Raw genomic sequence first — 18,048 nt, 5'->3', positions numbered from 1 at the left:
TCTCCACATCAATTTGATTAATAATATAACTAAAAAAATGCGTTGTTTCGAAATTAAAAAAAATGAGAAATAGAATGAAAGAGACATTTAAAAAAGAACAAACACATAGTAGAAAATCTCATATGGCCAAATGAGAAAAATAGGAGATTTTTGTAGAAGGACTCGAAAACTCTGCTAGAATATTGGTCCATTACATAAAAATTGAAGTCAAAACTTCACTACCTGAAGTAGCCAGTTTCTCTGAACATGCTTCTACAATTATCTCCCTACAAGTTACATAACAATATACAACAATTCATTTATGTAATACCATACATCATTAATGGTACTGTGTTCTCACAAGCCAATAAGTTAATCACATTGCATATTTGATACACTCTTTTACTATCATGCAGAACAATACCCCACACACAATACAAAAGTACAAGAGAACCTACTCCAGAAACAACACCAATATCACACCATTACACAGGATATTTTTGGTCCAAGCCTTCACAAAGTTATAACATCTCCTAGAGATGATCAAAGTTGTGGCAGTTCAGTTGGGGGTGCCATTTATGAAAAAACTGAATCCGTTTTTTTTTATAAAAACTTTCATGTTAGGGATCACTAAACTGAATTGGTCTTTCACCTGCCATTCAGATTGCTGAACTGAGCAAACATTGCAGTTCCAGAATGGTCATCAATAGAGTTCATTTCTGGTGTAGCATTGTTCACTTCAGCACGTGGCGGCACCACTGCAGCGGCAGGTGGTGGAGCAGCCGGAGATGCCGCCAGAGCTGCCGCTGGAGCCGGAGGGTCATCAGAAGGAGTGGAAGGTGTTGGTGGAACATGTGGTGAAGTAGGAGCAGCTGCAGATGACTTTGTCTCATCTTCAGCTTTTCCTTGTGTGAAGGCCTCTTGAAGCTGCAAAGCATACTCCAAGTTCCACAAAACATCTCCCATTGAAGGCCTATCCACTCCATGATCAGCCAAACACTTCTCAGCAGCCTCAGCAAACTTCTTCATGGATTCAGGATTGATGGATCCAATGAGGAGAGGGTCTATGATCTTGTCAAGCAAGCCCTTTCTCTTCCACTGCATAGCCCAATCAGCCAAGTTTACTTGCTCACGGGGCAACTGAGGGTTGATGGCTGGCCTTGCACAGAGTGCCTCAAGCAGAACCACCCCAAATGAGTATACATCAGATTTTTCTGTGAGTTGCTGCCTCCTGAAGTACTCAGGGTCAAGATATCCAAAGCTACCCTTCACTGCAGTACTGACATGACCCTGCCCCATTGGTGCATCCTTGGAAAGTCCAAAATCAGAAACCTTGGCAGTCAAATTCTCATCAAGCAAGATGTTGGTGGTCTTGACATCACGGTGGATGATGCCTTGAGCTGTGCCTGTGTGAAGGTAGTGAAGACCACGAGCTGAACCAATGCAGATCTCTAGCCTTTGCTTCCATGAGAGAGGAGGCATGTTCTTTCCATAAAGATGGTCTCTGAAGTGTCCACTAGGCATGTACTCATAAACCAGGATCATCTCATCATTCTCATCACAGTATCCAATCAAGGACACCAAGTGCCTGTGTCTGAGCTTGGACAACATTTGGATTTCAGTCTGGAATTCATTGATGCCTTGCTCTGATTGAGGGTTCCCTCTCTTGACTGCCACTTGAGTCCCCTCATCTATCACACCCAAATACACATTGCCAAATCCACCAACACCAATGATGTTCTTTGAGTCAAAGTTCTTGGTTGCCTCCTGAAGTTCAGACAAGGAGAAGTACCTGCCTAGTCCCATTGATGAGGAGAAGAAGTTGCTCTTTCCCATTGAGTTCTTGCTGCTCATGAAGCTTGTGTCACCAGCATGCAGAGGCAGCAGCCATGAAGAGAAGCTGTTCCTCTTCTGCCAGTCTTGAGGCCTCTTGTGCCACTTGACCACCATGGCTCCCAGCCCAACAAAGGCTCCAAACATCATGGCAAATCCAACTGCTGCCACTGTTCCTCTGTTTGAACCACTAATACTTCTTCCATCAACTCCAAATTCTCCATCCAAACTATTCACAGAGTTGCTCATCTTCATCACCTCTATACCATTCACAATGGCATTGGCACTTCCACCAACACCAGTGGCTGGACCAACCTGAATTGATAGCCCCTCCTCCCCTATCAGTGTTGCATTCACCACAATGTCTTTGAAATAGGGGGTTGACAAGGCACCTGTGACTGCTGATAAATCAAAGTTGGAGATTGCTGTTTTCCCATTAACATACACATTGAAGTAGAGTTGATTCAGCCCTTTGCTAACAATGTCACAGAAGTGCAGCCTAACAAGGTAGCAGAAAGAATTGTCCACATCAAATTTCCATGAGACATTGAAATTTGGCTGATTAACACCAGCATCAGCCATCTCAGTGACAGAGGCATACACAGTTTGTGGAGCAGTGAGAGGGGAGATTGCAGGGTTGTGTTGAGGGAATTTAACAGCAGTGGTTGCCACCGAGGCCTTCTTGGCCAAATTCTTGTTTGTGAGAAAAGGTTCATCAGAATCCCAAGTCCTCCCAAGGGTGTCATTTGATGAGGTGATGAGAGGGCCTCCATTGTTGACCCTGAAAACAGGCTGCAAGCCATAGGCAGTGATGCCTGAGAACTCGCCAACAGGGAAAAGATCAGTGGCAGTGTCAGAGATGAGTTCATCAGGAGCTGAAACAACCTCAATGGCATTGATGAATGCAGCAGAGTTCTTCAGGGGAATGAAGGAAAGGGTGAATTGAGGCTCAGTTGCATTGATGAGGTACTCCTTGAGGATTGGCTTGTCAGTGTTGTTGACATTGAAACTGTGGAGGAGCACATAGGCATCTGTGAAGATGGAGAAAGTGGCCTTTTGGAGATCAAAGATGTTGTTCTTGATGGGGTAGAAATGAAGCCGAACCCAGTGAAAACCTGGCTGAACCAGATGGAAGGAGTATCTTGCTTCCTGGATGAAGATCCTTGCACTCTTGTACACAGGGTAGGATAATTTGCTATCTTGTGCATTGATTTTGAACTCATCATTGGCATTCAAGAAAGAACTTGCTTGAGGGTCTGTTTTGAATTGTCTTCCATCAGGGAGGGTGGATTGAACATCTGCACCACAATCAATGAGGAAATTGTCTCTTGGTTGGAAGGATTCTGAGGGAGGAAGGGCTAATGAAGGAGAGGAGAAGGAGAAGAGAATGGTGATGACCAGGAGGATAGCCATCAAAGATGATGAGCTGAAGGGTGATAGAAAAGGTTGTGTCATTGCCTTCATTTTTTTTTCTATCTTCCCCATACCTCCTGGGGTTGATGAGGATGAGGATTTTTCAATTTAGAATGAAAGAGCAATAATAACAACAAAGAAGTCTCAAATGTGGTGTTCTAGTATCCCTATAAGGGATTTTCTCTCTCTAACTGCTTCAATCTTTGGAGAGAAAAATGAAGGGATCACAACCTTGTGCTCCCAATAATTAGCCAATGATTCCTCAATTCTGGTTCATTGCATCTTTGTGTTTCCTATATTTAGCATTTCCCAAAACCAACCAAACCAAACGGTTCCTTTCTTTCTTTGAACAGGTCAAACTCACCATTCCCTTCCCTTTAGCCACCTTTTGCACTGATTTTTTGAGCATTCTCTGATTCTCTCAATGCAATAGATTCTCACAAATATAACTAAACTTCTCTCTTCTTACTTCCTACACCATTCTGTAATACTGACACGGACACTAGTACGACATAGACACGGACACTTCGATACAAATAATAATCTTTTTTATTGTGTCAGATATCATGGTTAGTTCAAAAGATTTGTTCTTTATTTTCATAATCAAAATAAAAATTTATACATCTTTTCTAAAATTATGTTAAAATCGTCAGATATCCAATTTTTTTTGAATTTTTTTGAATTAGATACATGTCATATAAATATCGTATGAATATGTGTGTCCGATACGGACACAATTTAAGAGGTGTGTCCGAGCTAAGCTAACTAAATTAAATCAACATGTTTTTACTATTTCAGTTATGATCATCATAGCTGCATTATATAATACAAGTTTGATGATGATCAGTGGATGGAGTAAAATTCTTTACAGTGATTATATATAAAAAGTTCACTGATCATAAGTTGATGATCATAATGGTTATTTTTTAACAAGTTGATTTACATTTATACCTTCACACTCACTGATATAGTTTCATACATATATGTATATCTGCATAGTGAGAGTCATTTTATCAATTTCTTTTTTTGATTTCTTAAATTTAGATAAAGTCTTCTTAATTTAGAAATAAGACACTCTTGATTCTTATAAAAAACAGTTCTTAAGGATAAAAAATGACTTATATTTACCAATTACAAGACTATATATAGAGATAGTTTTTTTTAATATGAAAAATAAAAAAACAAAGTTGACCTAAATTTGATAGAAAATGTTATTTAAGTCATATAAAAATTCAACTGTTGGATTAGTTTGTTTCATAGTCTATTGTAAGCACAGAAGTTTGACAAAAATGAAAAAAATAAATTTAAATAATTAAGATTAAAAAATTGGTAGATAATTTTTAAAAGTAAATTATACTATTTAATCATAATTAGTCATCTATAATTTATTTGATTAATATTTAATACATATATTTTTAATGAATAAACCACATGCACATTATGTGACTGCACGTAGAGAACTTGTCAAGCATGAATGTAAATGAATTGGGTTACTAAGCATAGAATAACAAAGTCAACTTGTGTGAGATTTTTTAAATTTTTTTGATCTTTTTTCAAAATTTAAAACACTAAAATAAGCATTTTTACAAAAGACGACAACAATTAATATTCTGAAGAGAGCTCCCTCAATTTAAAAAGTTTGAGACCAATCATTACAATGTATAACTCTTATATAAAAAGATGGTTAAGTTATTTTTATATTTATTTTAAAATCACATCTAAAACTAGTTTTAGCTCAATGATTAAAAATAATTTTTAAAATATAAGACTGGAAGACACAAATATATAATTATAAATCTATAATTATATAAATTGATAAAAATTACATATAATAGTAGGATTCATATATTATATAATCTATAATCTATATATAATATGAATTATAAATTATAATTATATAAATTGATAAAAATTACATATAATAGTAGGATTCATATATTATATAATGCATTCATAACTATGAATTATATAAATTAATAATAAAAGATTATATATATAAATATGTTTTAATTTTTTATATAAATTAATAATAAAAAATTATACATATAAATATGTTTTAATTTTAAAAGAATTTTTTTATAATGGTTTAAAATAATTTATTTTTAATTTTATAATCATAATAAAATTTATGTGTCCTATTTGAATTATCAAGTATCGTAATAGACTGCACCCCAAATCAATATAAAATACTTATCTTTTATATAAGTTATGACTAAAACTATCTAATATGTTAGTATACAAAATGAAAAATAATTATTGGAAAAGTAGGAAGTTATTACCTTCCAAAGACAACAGTTTTGGATGTTTTTAGTTACTGATTTTTTTTTCTTGTTTACATTGATAATACATATTATTATCTTTTAAAATAACTAAAAATAGTGTATAAAATTATTTTTCATTAATACATTAAAAATTAAACACATTTTACTATCACATCATTCATGTTACTTCATATTTCTCCTTCTTTTACTCTCTTTTATTGTAAAAGATGTTTGTGAGAAATAACACATTTCTCTTATTAAAATATATGTGCTTATTAAAATATATGTGCTTATCTGAAGCAAAACTCAGAAACATACATAACATAAAAAGCTTAACAAGTTGATGAATATATTGATTGTGAAATTTACTTCTTTGGGGATATGGTGAAACTTTAGTGGTTGCCCTGACCTGGCAATCTTTCTTTGATCATCTCTATTATCCCTTTTCTTGTGGTGATGGTGGTGGTGCTTGTGTGGTGGTCACCACCACCACTAATGGTGCAAGTTTTGGTGTGTGAATGCTCCTTCTTCTTCTCCTCTTCTTCTTCTTTTTCTTTTTCTTCTTCTATTGGATCTTTTGGTGATGTTTTGCTGTGTGAATGTTCCTTCATCTCTTCTTCACTTTTTTCTGTTGGAGACTTCTCTTTTATTCTATCCTTCTTCTTCTTCTTCTTCCTCCTTACATGCCCTTTATCCACAAACCCTTTATCATCAAACCCTTTATCCACAAACCCTTCATCATCAAACTACATTTGAAGAACAATTAAAGCAAAATCAAGTAAAATATGTGTATATATAAATATACATGATAAAATTTGTTTCTAATTAATCATCATAAATTAAAGTATTCTATCAATTATAAATATTTTAATGAAACTTTAAATGAAGTTTTAAAGTAATCTGGTAAAAATGAATGAGTTCATGATTTGATTAAATGAAAGTGGAGTATATATCTTTTAGAGTCAATGCATAAGTTTTTTCCTCTCCTCATTGTAGTGTTTATAATGGACAAGTTTTCAATTATATAAAATCTTATGCAAATTTATCATTCACACTTTCACAAAAAGTTAGAGTTCTTTACAATGAGGGAAGGTATATTATAATCAAATTGTAAATTAGTTATAATGATTATGTCTTTTATATAAGAAAATGAAGAAACACAACTTTGATACTAAAAAGTTTCCATTGATAAATATTTTTTAGAAAAAGAATCAAATTTGGGCAATGGAAGATTATATAATCTTTATTAATTTCAAAATAATTATTTTTAATGGTGTATTAAAATATTTTAATATAGTATCATAAAAAATATAAAGAAAAAAAAGAGAATAAAAAAACTATATTGGAAAAATGCAAAACTATAAGCATTTAAGGGGTTTTATGCCTTGGAGAAATATATATATTTTTTAAAATTCAATTCAATTAATTTATAAGTGAAGTATATAACTAAATAGGTAATTTATTTTATATTAAAAATTAACAATATAAAAATTAAGGCATTGATTACTATCTTTAAAGCATATAGTATTTATCTATCTAAAATATTTTAAAGATTTATTAGAAATAAAATAAATGAGTTACATTAAAAAGTTAGAAATCGTCTTAATTATATACATGATGAAATTAACTAATTTTCACAACTATATATATATATGTGAAAAAACAAAACTAATTTAAAAAAGCTAGAGAAATTAAAACTAAAATGGGTCATATCTAAAATTTTTGTTTAAAATTTTCAAATTAGCAAAAATCTATAGTCAACATAGGGAAGAAGTAAAACTTAAAAAAATGCATGAATAAGTGTGAAATTGTTCTAGTTCAATCATTAATTTCAAATTCAAAAACTCTAATGCAATTACTTCAAATTTGAGAAAGAAAATTTTCAGATCTCTCATCTACTTTTATATATATATAGATGAAATAAACATAAGAAATATATACATAACATAGTTTTTTTTTATCAAAAAAAAAAAAACACCCAATCAAATTTCTTAATACCCAAGCTGATTGAAAATCCAAAAAGACATTATAACACTGAAAATCCAACAGATATTACAACACTAAATTAATATGTAACAGATCAAAGAACAATAACACAACAAAATAGGATTACATGACATAGTTGATGTGTATATATATATACACTTACAGAAAGTGAGGTTGAAGTAGGGTTGGAATGAAGAGGAGCATGGTGTGGAGTTTGGAGAGTGTGATGATCTGCAATGGTTGCCACACCAGTGAGGTGCACAGGGTTTCCTTTCTCATCTGTTAGCCAAACAGGGTTTCCATATGCATCTGTCAGTTCAACAGGGTTTCCATGTTCATCTCGCAGCTCCACTTGTTGTGCCATCTTCAAACTTTTCTATGCACACCAAATTCCATGTTATCTGTCACAGAAACAAAGCTATATATATATGTATATGTATATATGCATGGATAAGGGTTTGTTTGGCGGTGTTGGAGATTTGCATGCAGCAACACGTGGTTTATTGAGAACATGCAGAAAGATAGTTATTCACACGTGTAAGCGTGTGAGAGAATACTTGAAGCCATGTGTCAAGGGTTAATAATAATAATAATAATAATATGTTTCTGAAACTTATCTTTCAAAATGGTCTTCAATTATAAACACTCATCTGTTGGACAAACCGATAGAAGAGAATAAAGATCTTTTGTAATATATTATTTTTTTTAGTATTATATTAAATTAATGATAAAAATGTTTGTGATATTTAATGATGATAGTTCCAATTTAATTATTATCATATAGTTGTACCGAACTAATTTACTGTTAATAATAACTTTTAATAATACTTTACTTATTCTTTTGAAATAGTTTTTTTTAAACAGTCGACTGAATTTGAAAAAAAATACGATAAATTTCAAGTCAAACGGATGAGTATTCATTTAGAAAAAAATCAAATAGTTTCATACATAATAAAAAATTTATTGCAAATCTTGTTGGATGAATTTAGGGCTTAAATCTCATCCAAAACTCAAAAGAGACAATGACGAATGTCTATAAAAATATCAGAACAAAATACCCAAGGAGTAGGGCGTGGTAAGTCCCAGACCGAGAGTGAACAAAACTGGTTTTTCAAAAACAAAACGTCCTAACCTTTATTCCCCGTATCTTCTTTTTGTGATTTCTTTATGGACCTGCCTCCTTAACTAGGTGCAAAAAATATATGAAAGTACTTGTGTGAATTTTTTCAACGCAATACGGACCCAAAATAAAATTGTAGAAAGTAGGGAAAAATTTCGCAAGTTTTTGTAGAGGATAGGCTTGGTTTGCACAAAATTTCTGAAAAATTCTCCCGAAATAGTTTTTTCCTAAAATTCCATGTAAGAATCTCCACTGAATTTGGGACAAAAAGTGACAAATTTAAGGTCAAACGGATGAGTGTTCACCCACAAAAAAAATCAAACAGTTTCACATACAAACGAACCTTCCTTTCAGCTTGGCAGTGATGAGAACAAATTTATTGCCAATCTTGTGAGACGAATTTGGGGCTCAAATATCAACTAAAATTCAATAGACATAGTGACGAACGTCTGGTAAAAATTTCAGACCAAAATACCCTAGGAATAAGGCGTAGTAAGTCCCAGACCGAGAGTGAACATGATGTGAGTTGGTATATGAAAAGACACTTTCAAGAATTGGATCAAGATTCTAAAACATTCAAGAACTCATCAAGAACACAAAAAAACACAAAATTTGAAAAAAGAACACAACAAGAATTAAAACTACCGATTGGAACACAACAAAGAATAAAACCCATCAATTGAAACTCAAGAATTCAATATAGAACTGGGTTTCTATGGAAAACGAAACAAGAACAGTAAGAACAATGGAAAATAATCGAACAAAGTGAAGAACAAATACAACAAATTAAAGGAAACAATTGAATCGATTGAAATTGAAAAACTACAAGAAAACAACAAATGGGTAATTATGGAAGATGAAGGGAGATGGACTTATGTGGTTGATGATCCTTGGAGTGTTTCACGCCACTTGAAGGGTGGAAAAACTTCAAGATGAGTGGATGCCGCCACTTCAGAGTCCCAAGAACCTCCCAAGATAAGACTAGGAAGAAGAGTAGAGAACAAGTCTCACATAACTCTCTCACCAATTTGGTATACTTTCTTTACTAAAAAATTTCATTTCAACTTATGATACAAGGCACCATGTACCTCTATTTATACAAGAAAAGGGAGTTGGAAGAGTCACCTTTCTAGTTCCTTCTCTAATCTAGCGCCTAAGAGAGAAAGGAGTAGGAAGAGACACTTCTTCTAGCCTTTTCCTATAACTAGCGCCTAAGATGCCTTATATGAGATGTGTCTTTTGGTTTTCCACTTTTGGTATTCTCCTAACGGCTACTCCTATATTATTTACAAATTTACATAAGGGTTATTACAAAAAGAGAAAGCATTTGATGCTCTTTACCCAAAACTTTAGCCTTGCTCCTTGTAATCCTTCCATGAGGTTCTTGAGCTTGGGCCTCACTTTCCTCTTCTACTTGATGTCCATATGAACAAAACTGGTTTTTCGAAAACAAAACGTTTTGGCTTTTCTTCTCGTATCTTCTTTTGTGATTTGTATATGCACATGCCTCCTTACCTGGGTGCAAACAACATAAGAAAGTACTTGTGCGATTTTTTTCAGCGCAATACGGACCCAAAATAAAATTGCAGAAAGTAGGGCGAAATTTCACAAGTTTTGCTAGAGATGATAGCCTGGGTTTGCGAAAAAATTCTGAAAAATTCTCCTGAAATATTTTTTTTCCTAAAATTCTACGTAAGAATCTCCACTGGATTTGGGGCAAAACGCGACAAATTTAAAGTCAAACGAATGAGTGTTCACCCACGAAAAAATCAAACAGTTTCACACACAAACAAACCTTCCTTTCAGCCCTAGCAGTGATGAATTTTTTTTTATTGCCAATCCTGTGAGACGAATCTGGGGCTCAAATCTTAGCCAAAACGCAATAGACACAGTGATGACCGTTTGGTAAAAATTTCAGACCAAAATACCCAAGGAGTAAGGCGCAGTAAGTCACAGACCGAGAGTGAACAAAACTTGTTTTCCGAAAAAAAAACGTCTTGGCTTTTCTTCCCTGTATCTTCATTTTGTGATTTGTTTATGGACATGCCTCCTTACCTGGGTGCAAACAACATATGAAAGTACTTGTTCGAACTTTTTTAGTGCAATACAGACCCAAAATAAAATTGTAGAAAGTAGGGCAAAATTTCACAAGTTTTGCTATAGCCTTGATTTGCACAAAATTTCTGAAAAATTCTCCCGAAATATTTTATTCCTGAAATTCCACGTAAGTATCTTCACTGAATTTGGGACAAAATGCGCCAAATTTCAGGTCAAACGGATGAGTGTTCACCCACGAAAAAATCAAACAGTTTCACACACAAACGAACCTTCCTTTCAGCTCTGGCAGTGACGAAAAAAATATTTATTGCCAATCTTTTGGGATGAATCTAGGGCTCAAATCTCATCCAAAACTCAACAGACACAGTGATGAACGTCTGGTAAAAATTTCAGACCAATATAGTCAAGGAGTAAGGCATAGTGAGTCTTAGACCGAGAGTGAACAAAACTGGTTTTCGGAAAACAAAACGTCTTGGCTTTTCTTCCCCGTATCTTCTTTTTGTGATTTGTTTATGGACGTGCCTCCTTACCTTGGTGCAAACAACATATGAAAGTACTTGTATGGATTTTTTCAGGGCAATACGGACCCAGAATAAAATTGCAGAAAGTAAGGCGAAATTTCACAAGTTTTGGTATAGGATAGCCTTGTTTTGTGCCAAATTTCTGAAAAATTCTCTCGAAATATTTTTTTTCCTGAAATTCCTCGTAACAATATCCACTGAATTTGGAACAAAACTCGACAAATTTTAGGTCAAACGGATGAGTATTCACCCACGAAAAAATAAAACAGTTTCACACACAAACGAGCCTTCCTTTCCGCCTTGGTAGTGATGAATAAAAAATTTATTGCCAATCTTGTAGGATGAATCTGGGGCTCAAATCTCAGCGAATAGTCAACAAACACAGTGAATACCGTTTGGTAAAAATTTCAGACCAAAATACCCAAGGAGTAAGGAGTAGTAAGTCCCAAACCGAGTGTGAACAAAACTGGTTTTCCGAAAACAAAATGTCTTGGCTTTTCTTCCCCGTATCTTCTTTTTATGATTTCTTTATGGACATGACTCCATACCTGGGTCCAAAAAACATAAGAAAGTACTTGTGTGAATTTTTTCAGCGCATTACGGACTCAGAATAAAATTGCAGAAAGTAGGGCGAAATTTCACAAGTTTTGGTAGAAGATAGCCTTGGTTTGTGCCAAATTTCTGAAAAATTCTCCCGAAATAGTTTTTTCCTGAAATTTTACGTAAGACCTTCCACTGAATTTGGGATAAAACGCGACAAATTTCAGGTCAAACGGATGAGTACTCACCCACGAAAAAAATTAATCAGTTTCACACAGAAACGAACCTTTTTTTCAGCCTTGGCAGTGATGAATAAAAAATTTATTGCCAATCTTGTAGGACGAATCTGGGGCTCAAATCTCAACGAAAACTCAACAGACACATTGAAGACCGTATGGTAAAAAATTCAGACAAAAATACCCAAGGAGTAAGGAGTAGTAAGTCCCAGACTGAGTGTGAACAAAACTGGTTTTCCGAAAACAAAACGTCCTGGCTTTTCTTCCCCGTATCTTCTTTTTGTGATTTGTTTATAGACATGCCTCCTTATCTAGATGGAAACAACATATGAAAGTACTTGATCGAATTTTTTCAGCGCAATACGGACCCAGAATAAAATTGCAGAAAGTAGGGCGAAATTTCACAAGTTTTGGTAGAGGATAACCTTGGTTTGCGCCAAATTGCAGAAAAATTATCCCGAAATAGTTTTTTCCTGAAATTCAACACAAGAATCTCCACTAAGATTGGGACAAAACGAGAAAACTTTTATGTCAAATGGATGACTATTAAAACACAAAAAAATTAACAGTTTCACAGACAAACGAACCTTCCTTTCAACTTGGCAGTGATGAATAAAAAATTTATTGCTAATCTTGTGGGACGAATCTGGGGCTCAAATCTCAGCCAAAACACAAAAGACACAGTGACTACCGTCTGGTAAAAATTTCAGACTCTAATACTGATAGAGATCAAGTAAGAGAGGATTTTACTAATGGAGGAAGAGGCCATCCACCCAAACATTTAAAGTTCTTCCTTTTAGTCTTCTAAAAAATTAAGAAGAATTAAAATAAAGAGAGGACCAAGCCTAAAGCCAAAAGAAGACTACAAGCATTTAAGAATGGGCTCCAATTAATATCTCTCTTTATAGTTTCTTTTGTATAAATTTGTAGATAATATAGAATAGTGTTTAGGAAGGTGATAAAGAGGGAAACCTAAGACACCTCTTTTGATGGCATTGAGCTCTTCTCTTTTGTGTTTTTGGGGTGGTTTACGGAAGCTTAGTGGTTTGTTGATGGATCAAGGCCCTCCTAAGAGGTGTGGCTGCCTTGTAGGTGCAGAAAGAGTAGGGAATTTAGGGAGGTTCGGCCAGCCCGTTTGGAAGGTGAAAGTATTGAAGATTAAGACCTAAATTCTAGGCAAGGGAGTAATGTATGGCTCAAGTTTGGCAGCATAACAATACTCAATTTAATCTTACAAAATGAGAGCCAAGCACTTCAATTTATAGTGTTTAGAAGGCTGGAAATTCAAAAGATAGTGGAAGGAAATTCAAATGAATTCCCTCCCAAAAGTGGAGCCTAAATGAGCACATGGGGAGGGGTGTGTCTAGTTTGTATGCTCACCCCCTCCATGGGCTTTCTAGACCGGCCTTGGTAAATTTAGAGGTTTTTTTAGAAACTCTAAGTTTACCTAGGTTGGTGTTTTAGGTGCCAAAATTAATTCTAAGAAAAATTACAAATAAAGTTCCTATGCTAATTTTGACAAAAAATTAAAGTCTACTCTACACTAGAGTTTATGACATTTGAACATGTAAAAGAACGTCTTCTTGGATCCTCTTGGCCATAACTCTAGGGTTGGCCCAAATCTACCCTTTGGTGGGCTTGCATGTGGGCTTGTGCTTGGGCCTCTTCCATCATCTTTGGTATAACACCTATAGGCATTAGTTTTAGGAAAAGTCTAGAAGGTGTCTCTTCACTCTCCATTTAGGCGCTAGAATTGGAAGAGTTTAAAAGGCTACCTTAGAAAGCTTCTTTTGTAAGCTTCTTTTGTAATAGGTGACCGGTCCTTCTCCCTATAAAAAGGAGGGCTTGGGTCTTTGAAATGATAGAATTGATTTTTGAGTAAAGAACCTCTCCCAAATTGGTGAGTTAATTGAGAGAGACTTGTGTCTTCTTCTCTTCTAGTCTTATCTTGAGTGCATTCTTGGACTCTCAAGTGGCAGCAACTACACTCATCTTGAAGCCTTTCATCCTTCAAGTGGCGTGCACATCTCCAAGAGCTACAACCACATAAGTTTCCGAGTTCTTTTCATCTTATTCATCCATTTCCATTCTAAAACAAACTCTAAAACATGTCTTTGATGTTTCTAATCATTTCAATCGGTAGAACTTGCTTATTTTGTGTTTTTGTTCAGTAGTTTCTTCTAGCTTGCTGTTCTTGTGGTTTTGGTTGAGTTTCCTTGTGTTTTAATCGGTTCATTTGTGTTTCCTTGTGTTTTAATTGGTTCATTTGTATTCTATCTTGTTTTAATCGGTTCATATGCCATATTATGGGTTTCTATATGAGTTTGGCTTGGTTACTTGTGTTTTGGTGAGTTCTTGAATGTTAAGAACATTGATCCAATTCTTAGAAAGTGCCTAATCATATTCCAACTCTTGTTGAATCCATAACATGTCCTTATCATATCTCTATCATGTTATTGGAATCATATAATGTGGTATTACGAGTCTTAGGTTTGTTCTTATGTGTGTTTGAGTTGTTTTGGCACTTTTAATTCAAGAACCTTACATTCTTGTTGTTACATTTCTGTTTTAGGTTTATTTTTGAATTTTCTTGCTGTTTTCTTGTTCTTATTACATTGTGTTTGTGTCATTTTGATTTTTGAATCTCTATTAGTTTTGTCAAAGTCATGTTTCTCCAAAAAATGTTATCAATTCTATGTAGTCCTTTTGTTGATAATTTTGGTTTCTTGATTTTGTGTTGAGTACAGTTTTATGTGTTTGTTTTCTTGATCCTTTGGTGCTTTTTCTTTTTAGTTTTGAGTTCATACTTGTGTAATAGACCTATACAAGTTCTTACACATCACTTCTATTATGTCTTTTGAAGTTCTTAATTCTGTTTTTCATTCCAGTTAGGTTTCCTCTGTTTTCTTGAAAACGTGCTGACTGTTTCGATTTATTGCAATTTCTTTGCTTACTGGAAATTTATGAAATTCTGGATTTGAGTTCTTAAAAGTTTTATAAAAAAGTAGAAAAAAGAAGTACATCAAAATTCCAAGTACAAAAAAAATGATAAATGTAATACGTCCAAAGTGTAATTCTGGCACAAAAAATACGGTAATCTGGCAGTGATTTTGAAAAATTTATCACAATGAATTGGCTTACTCTTTTTGTGTAATTCTAGTGCCATTGTTGAGATAAGATCTTGAAATTTATGTGGTTTATATTTCATAATCCAGTTTGTATTATACAGTTCCAGATAAATCTGTAAAGTCACATTAACAGTTTATATATAAAAAAAAAATTCCAGTAGTTCTGTTTTTTGTTTTCTTCATCTATTCTAGTGCTTTTCTTTAAGTTTTTTGTGTGCCATCCTTTAATTGAGTACCTTATTTTTCTTGCTTGTCTTTTATTCACTATTCTTTGAGTTTGTCAATATCTTGTATTCCTTTTGATATAGCCTTTCTTATTTACACCTTTTCTTGCTTGTCTTTTATTGTTCTTTAAGTTTGTGGTCTATTGGCTTTGAGAAAGAGTGCTTTTACTTTGACATATTTCATTTGAGAGTTACAAGACCTCAAGAGCAGATTGGTTGAGATTGGTTGAGGGAAGTATTCTTTCTTGGAGTGACTTCAGTGACTTTTAATTTTCAGTACATCCCTATAATTGTTCCATTTGCTAACCTTGTTTTTCTTGCTGTTTTCTTTGTCCAATGGATACATATTCAAGTGCTGAATCTTCCAAACCACATTCTACTAATAAAGCTTATGTTCTTAATGAGTTAAAAGAAGCAAAACAAGCCCTTGCTCTCAAAGATGAAGCTATGCAAAAGTTGGAAGATAGATTAGCAATCAAAGATGATGATGTAATGCTAAAATTGGAAGAAAGATTAGAAAAACTTGAATTGAAGCACGAAAGATCCTCACATTCCATCCATGGAAGACATCATTCTCCTATACATTTTTCAAAGAGTTCTTCCAATGCTCACTGCCATGGAGAAGAACATAGGAGAAGGAGGCATCACCATCATTCTCATGGAGAGAGCTATCACCGTGACCAAAGACATCACCAAGAAGCAAAACCTCAACTTCCTTTTGTAAAAGTACATAGATTTAGTGGTGATAGTGATCCTAATGTGTATTTAGATTGGGAGGCTAAATGTGAACAAATTTTTAAAGCCTATGAGGTCCATGAAGACCATAAGGTGAAAATAGCCTCTTTAGAATTCATAGATTATGCCATGAAATGGTGGCATAACATTGTAATGGACATTGGATATAACAAGAGACCTCCCGTGGTTTCTTGGAACGATTTGAAAGAGTGTATGCGCCTTAGATTCGTGCCACCACACTTTAGGAAAGACCTATTGTTGAAGCTCCAACGGTTTCTACAAGGCAAGCTAAGTGTGGATGCTTATTTTAAGGAGTTAGAAACACTTTTACTTAAAATAGACATGGATGAGAGTAAGGAAGCTAAGATAGCTAGGTTCGTGAGTGGTCTAAGAAGGGATATTCAATATGTTGTTGAACTTCAAGAGTATTCATCTTTGGGTTCTTTGGTTCACCTTGCAATGAAGGTTGAATCCCAACTTGCAAAGAAAAATGTTTTCAAAAACTCTCCCAATGATGGCTACTACAACAACTCTTGGAAAAATAAAAAATATTTTTCAAATCTTCCTTCTAAAGATTCTTCTTTCAACCATAAAGAGTCTAAGCCTTCTACTTCTACTCATATATCACCAATCAAATCATCTAGTAAAAAATGTTTTAAATGCTTAGGATATGGTCACATAGCTTCTAATTGCCCTTCTAAAAGGAATATGTTTGTGCATAATGGGGTAGTAGTTAGTGAGCATGATTCCGATTCATCTTGGGATTCTTTACCTTCTAAGCCATCAAGTGAGATTGAGAGCGAAAGTCCTTGTGAATGTGACTTATTGATGATAAGGCGAATGTTGGGAACAATTTCAAAATCTTTGGATGATACCCAAAGAGAAAATATTTTTCTCACCTGCTGTCTTATCACCAACAAGTTATGTTCCTTGATTATTGATAGGGGTAGTTGCACTAATGTGGCTAGTACAAGAGTGGTGGAGAAGTTAGCCTTACCCACTATCTCTCACACCAAGCCTTATAAATTGCAATGGCTTAGTACCGAAGGTGAAATCATGGTTAATAAACAAGTCCTCATTAACTTTGCAATAGGAAAGTATAAAGATGAGGTTTTATGTGATGTTGTGCCCATGGAAGCAACTCATATTCTTTTAGGAAGGCCTTGGCAATATGATAGACATGTTTTACATGATGGCCTATCCAATACAATGTCTTTTTCCTTCAAAGGGCGCAAGGTTATCTTAAAACCTCTCTCTCCCAAAGAGGTTCATCAGGACCAAATAAAAATGAAAACTAAAAGAGAAAATGAGAAAGCAAAAGAAGTAAGTACTAAACCGAGTCACACCACTTTATCCACAAAATCAATCATGTTGACTCGTGCTATGCCTCAAGTTGAACCTCAAAGGTATTCTTCTTCTTTATCTTTTTCATTACCCAAGGTTCCTATTTCAACACCAACTTGGTTAAAGAATGTTAGGGATGATTTTTTCATACCTCCTAATGGTTTTCACCATTTAAGAGGATTTTTTCCAAAAATATCATCATTCCCAAACAATTTTTTCCAACTTGGTCTGTTTATAGGACCTCCTTTTCTGAACTCCCATTGCTTACAAATTCTAAGTCATGTTTGCCTTTTTCTTATTCAACTGTTAATTTTAAAAGTAAACTGACTTTGTTATATGCAGGGATTCATAATTCGTGGTCGAATTCTCTCCAACTTGGGGAGCATGATAGAGATCAAGTAAGAGAGGATTTTACAAATGGAGGAAGAGGCCATCCACCCAAACATTTAAAATTCTTCCTTCTAGTTTTCTAAAAAATTAAAGAAGAATTAAAATAAAGAGAGGACCAAACCCAAAGCCAAAAGAAGACTACAAGCATTCAAGAATGGGCTCCAATTAATATCTCTCTTTATAGTTTCTTTTGTATAAATTTGTAAATAATATAGAATAGTGTTTAGGAAGGTGATAAAGAGGGAAACCTAAGACACCTCTTTGGTATAGCACCTATAGG

At 34.2% G+C, this 18,048-nt stretch overlaps 2 protein-coding genes across 2 annotated transcripts; both read right to left on the bottom strand.

Annotated features, from left to right (window-relative positions):
- Positions 1–172: 172 nt before the first annotated feature.
- On the bottom strand, positions 173–3,489 carry LOC137830626 (putative receptor-like protein kinase At4g39110). The gene has a single exon (XM_068638082.2). The coding sequence runs from the start codon at positions 3,295–3,297 to the stop codon at positions 628–630; it is 2,670 nt and encodes an 889-aa protein (XP_068494183.2). The 5' UTR covers positions 3,298–3,489; the 3' UTR covers positions 173–627.
- Positions 3,490–5,604: 2,115 nt separating this feature from the next.
- On the bottom strand, positions 5,605–9,659 carry LEA (dehydrin LEA). The gene is made up of 2 exons (XM_068647647.2): positions 7,636–9,659; positions 5,605–6,232 (listed from the first exon to the last, which is right to left on the bottom strand). The coding sequence occupies exons 1-2, from the start codon at positions 7,834–7,836 to the stop codon at positions 5,879–5,881; spliced, it is 555 nt and encodes a 184-aa protein (XP_068503748.2). The 5' UTR covers positions 7,837–9,659; the 3' UTR covers positions 5,605–5,878.
- Between the last annotated feature and the right edge of the window lie 8,389 nt (positions 9,660–18,048).

This window comes from Phaseolus vulgaris, chromosome 11, assembly GCF_051622355.1.
Source record: "Phaseolus vulgaris cultivar YP4 chromosome 11, ASM5162235v1, whole genome shotgun sequence".
NCBI lineage: Eukaryota > Viridiplantae > Streptophyta > Magnoliopsida > Fabales > Fabaceae > Phaseolus > Phaseolus vulgaris.
This window is presented reverse-complemented; position numbering and strand designations above follow the sequence as displayed.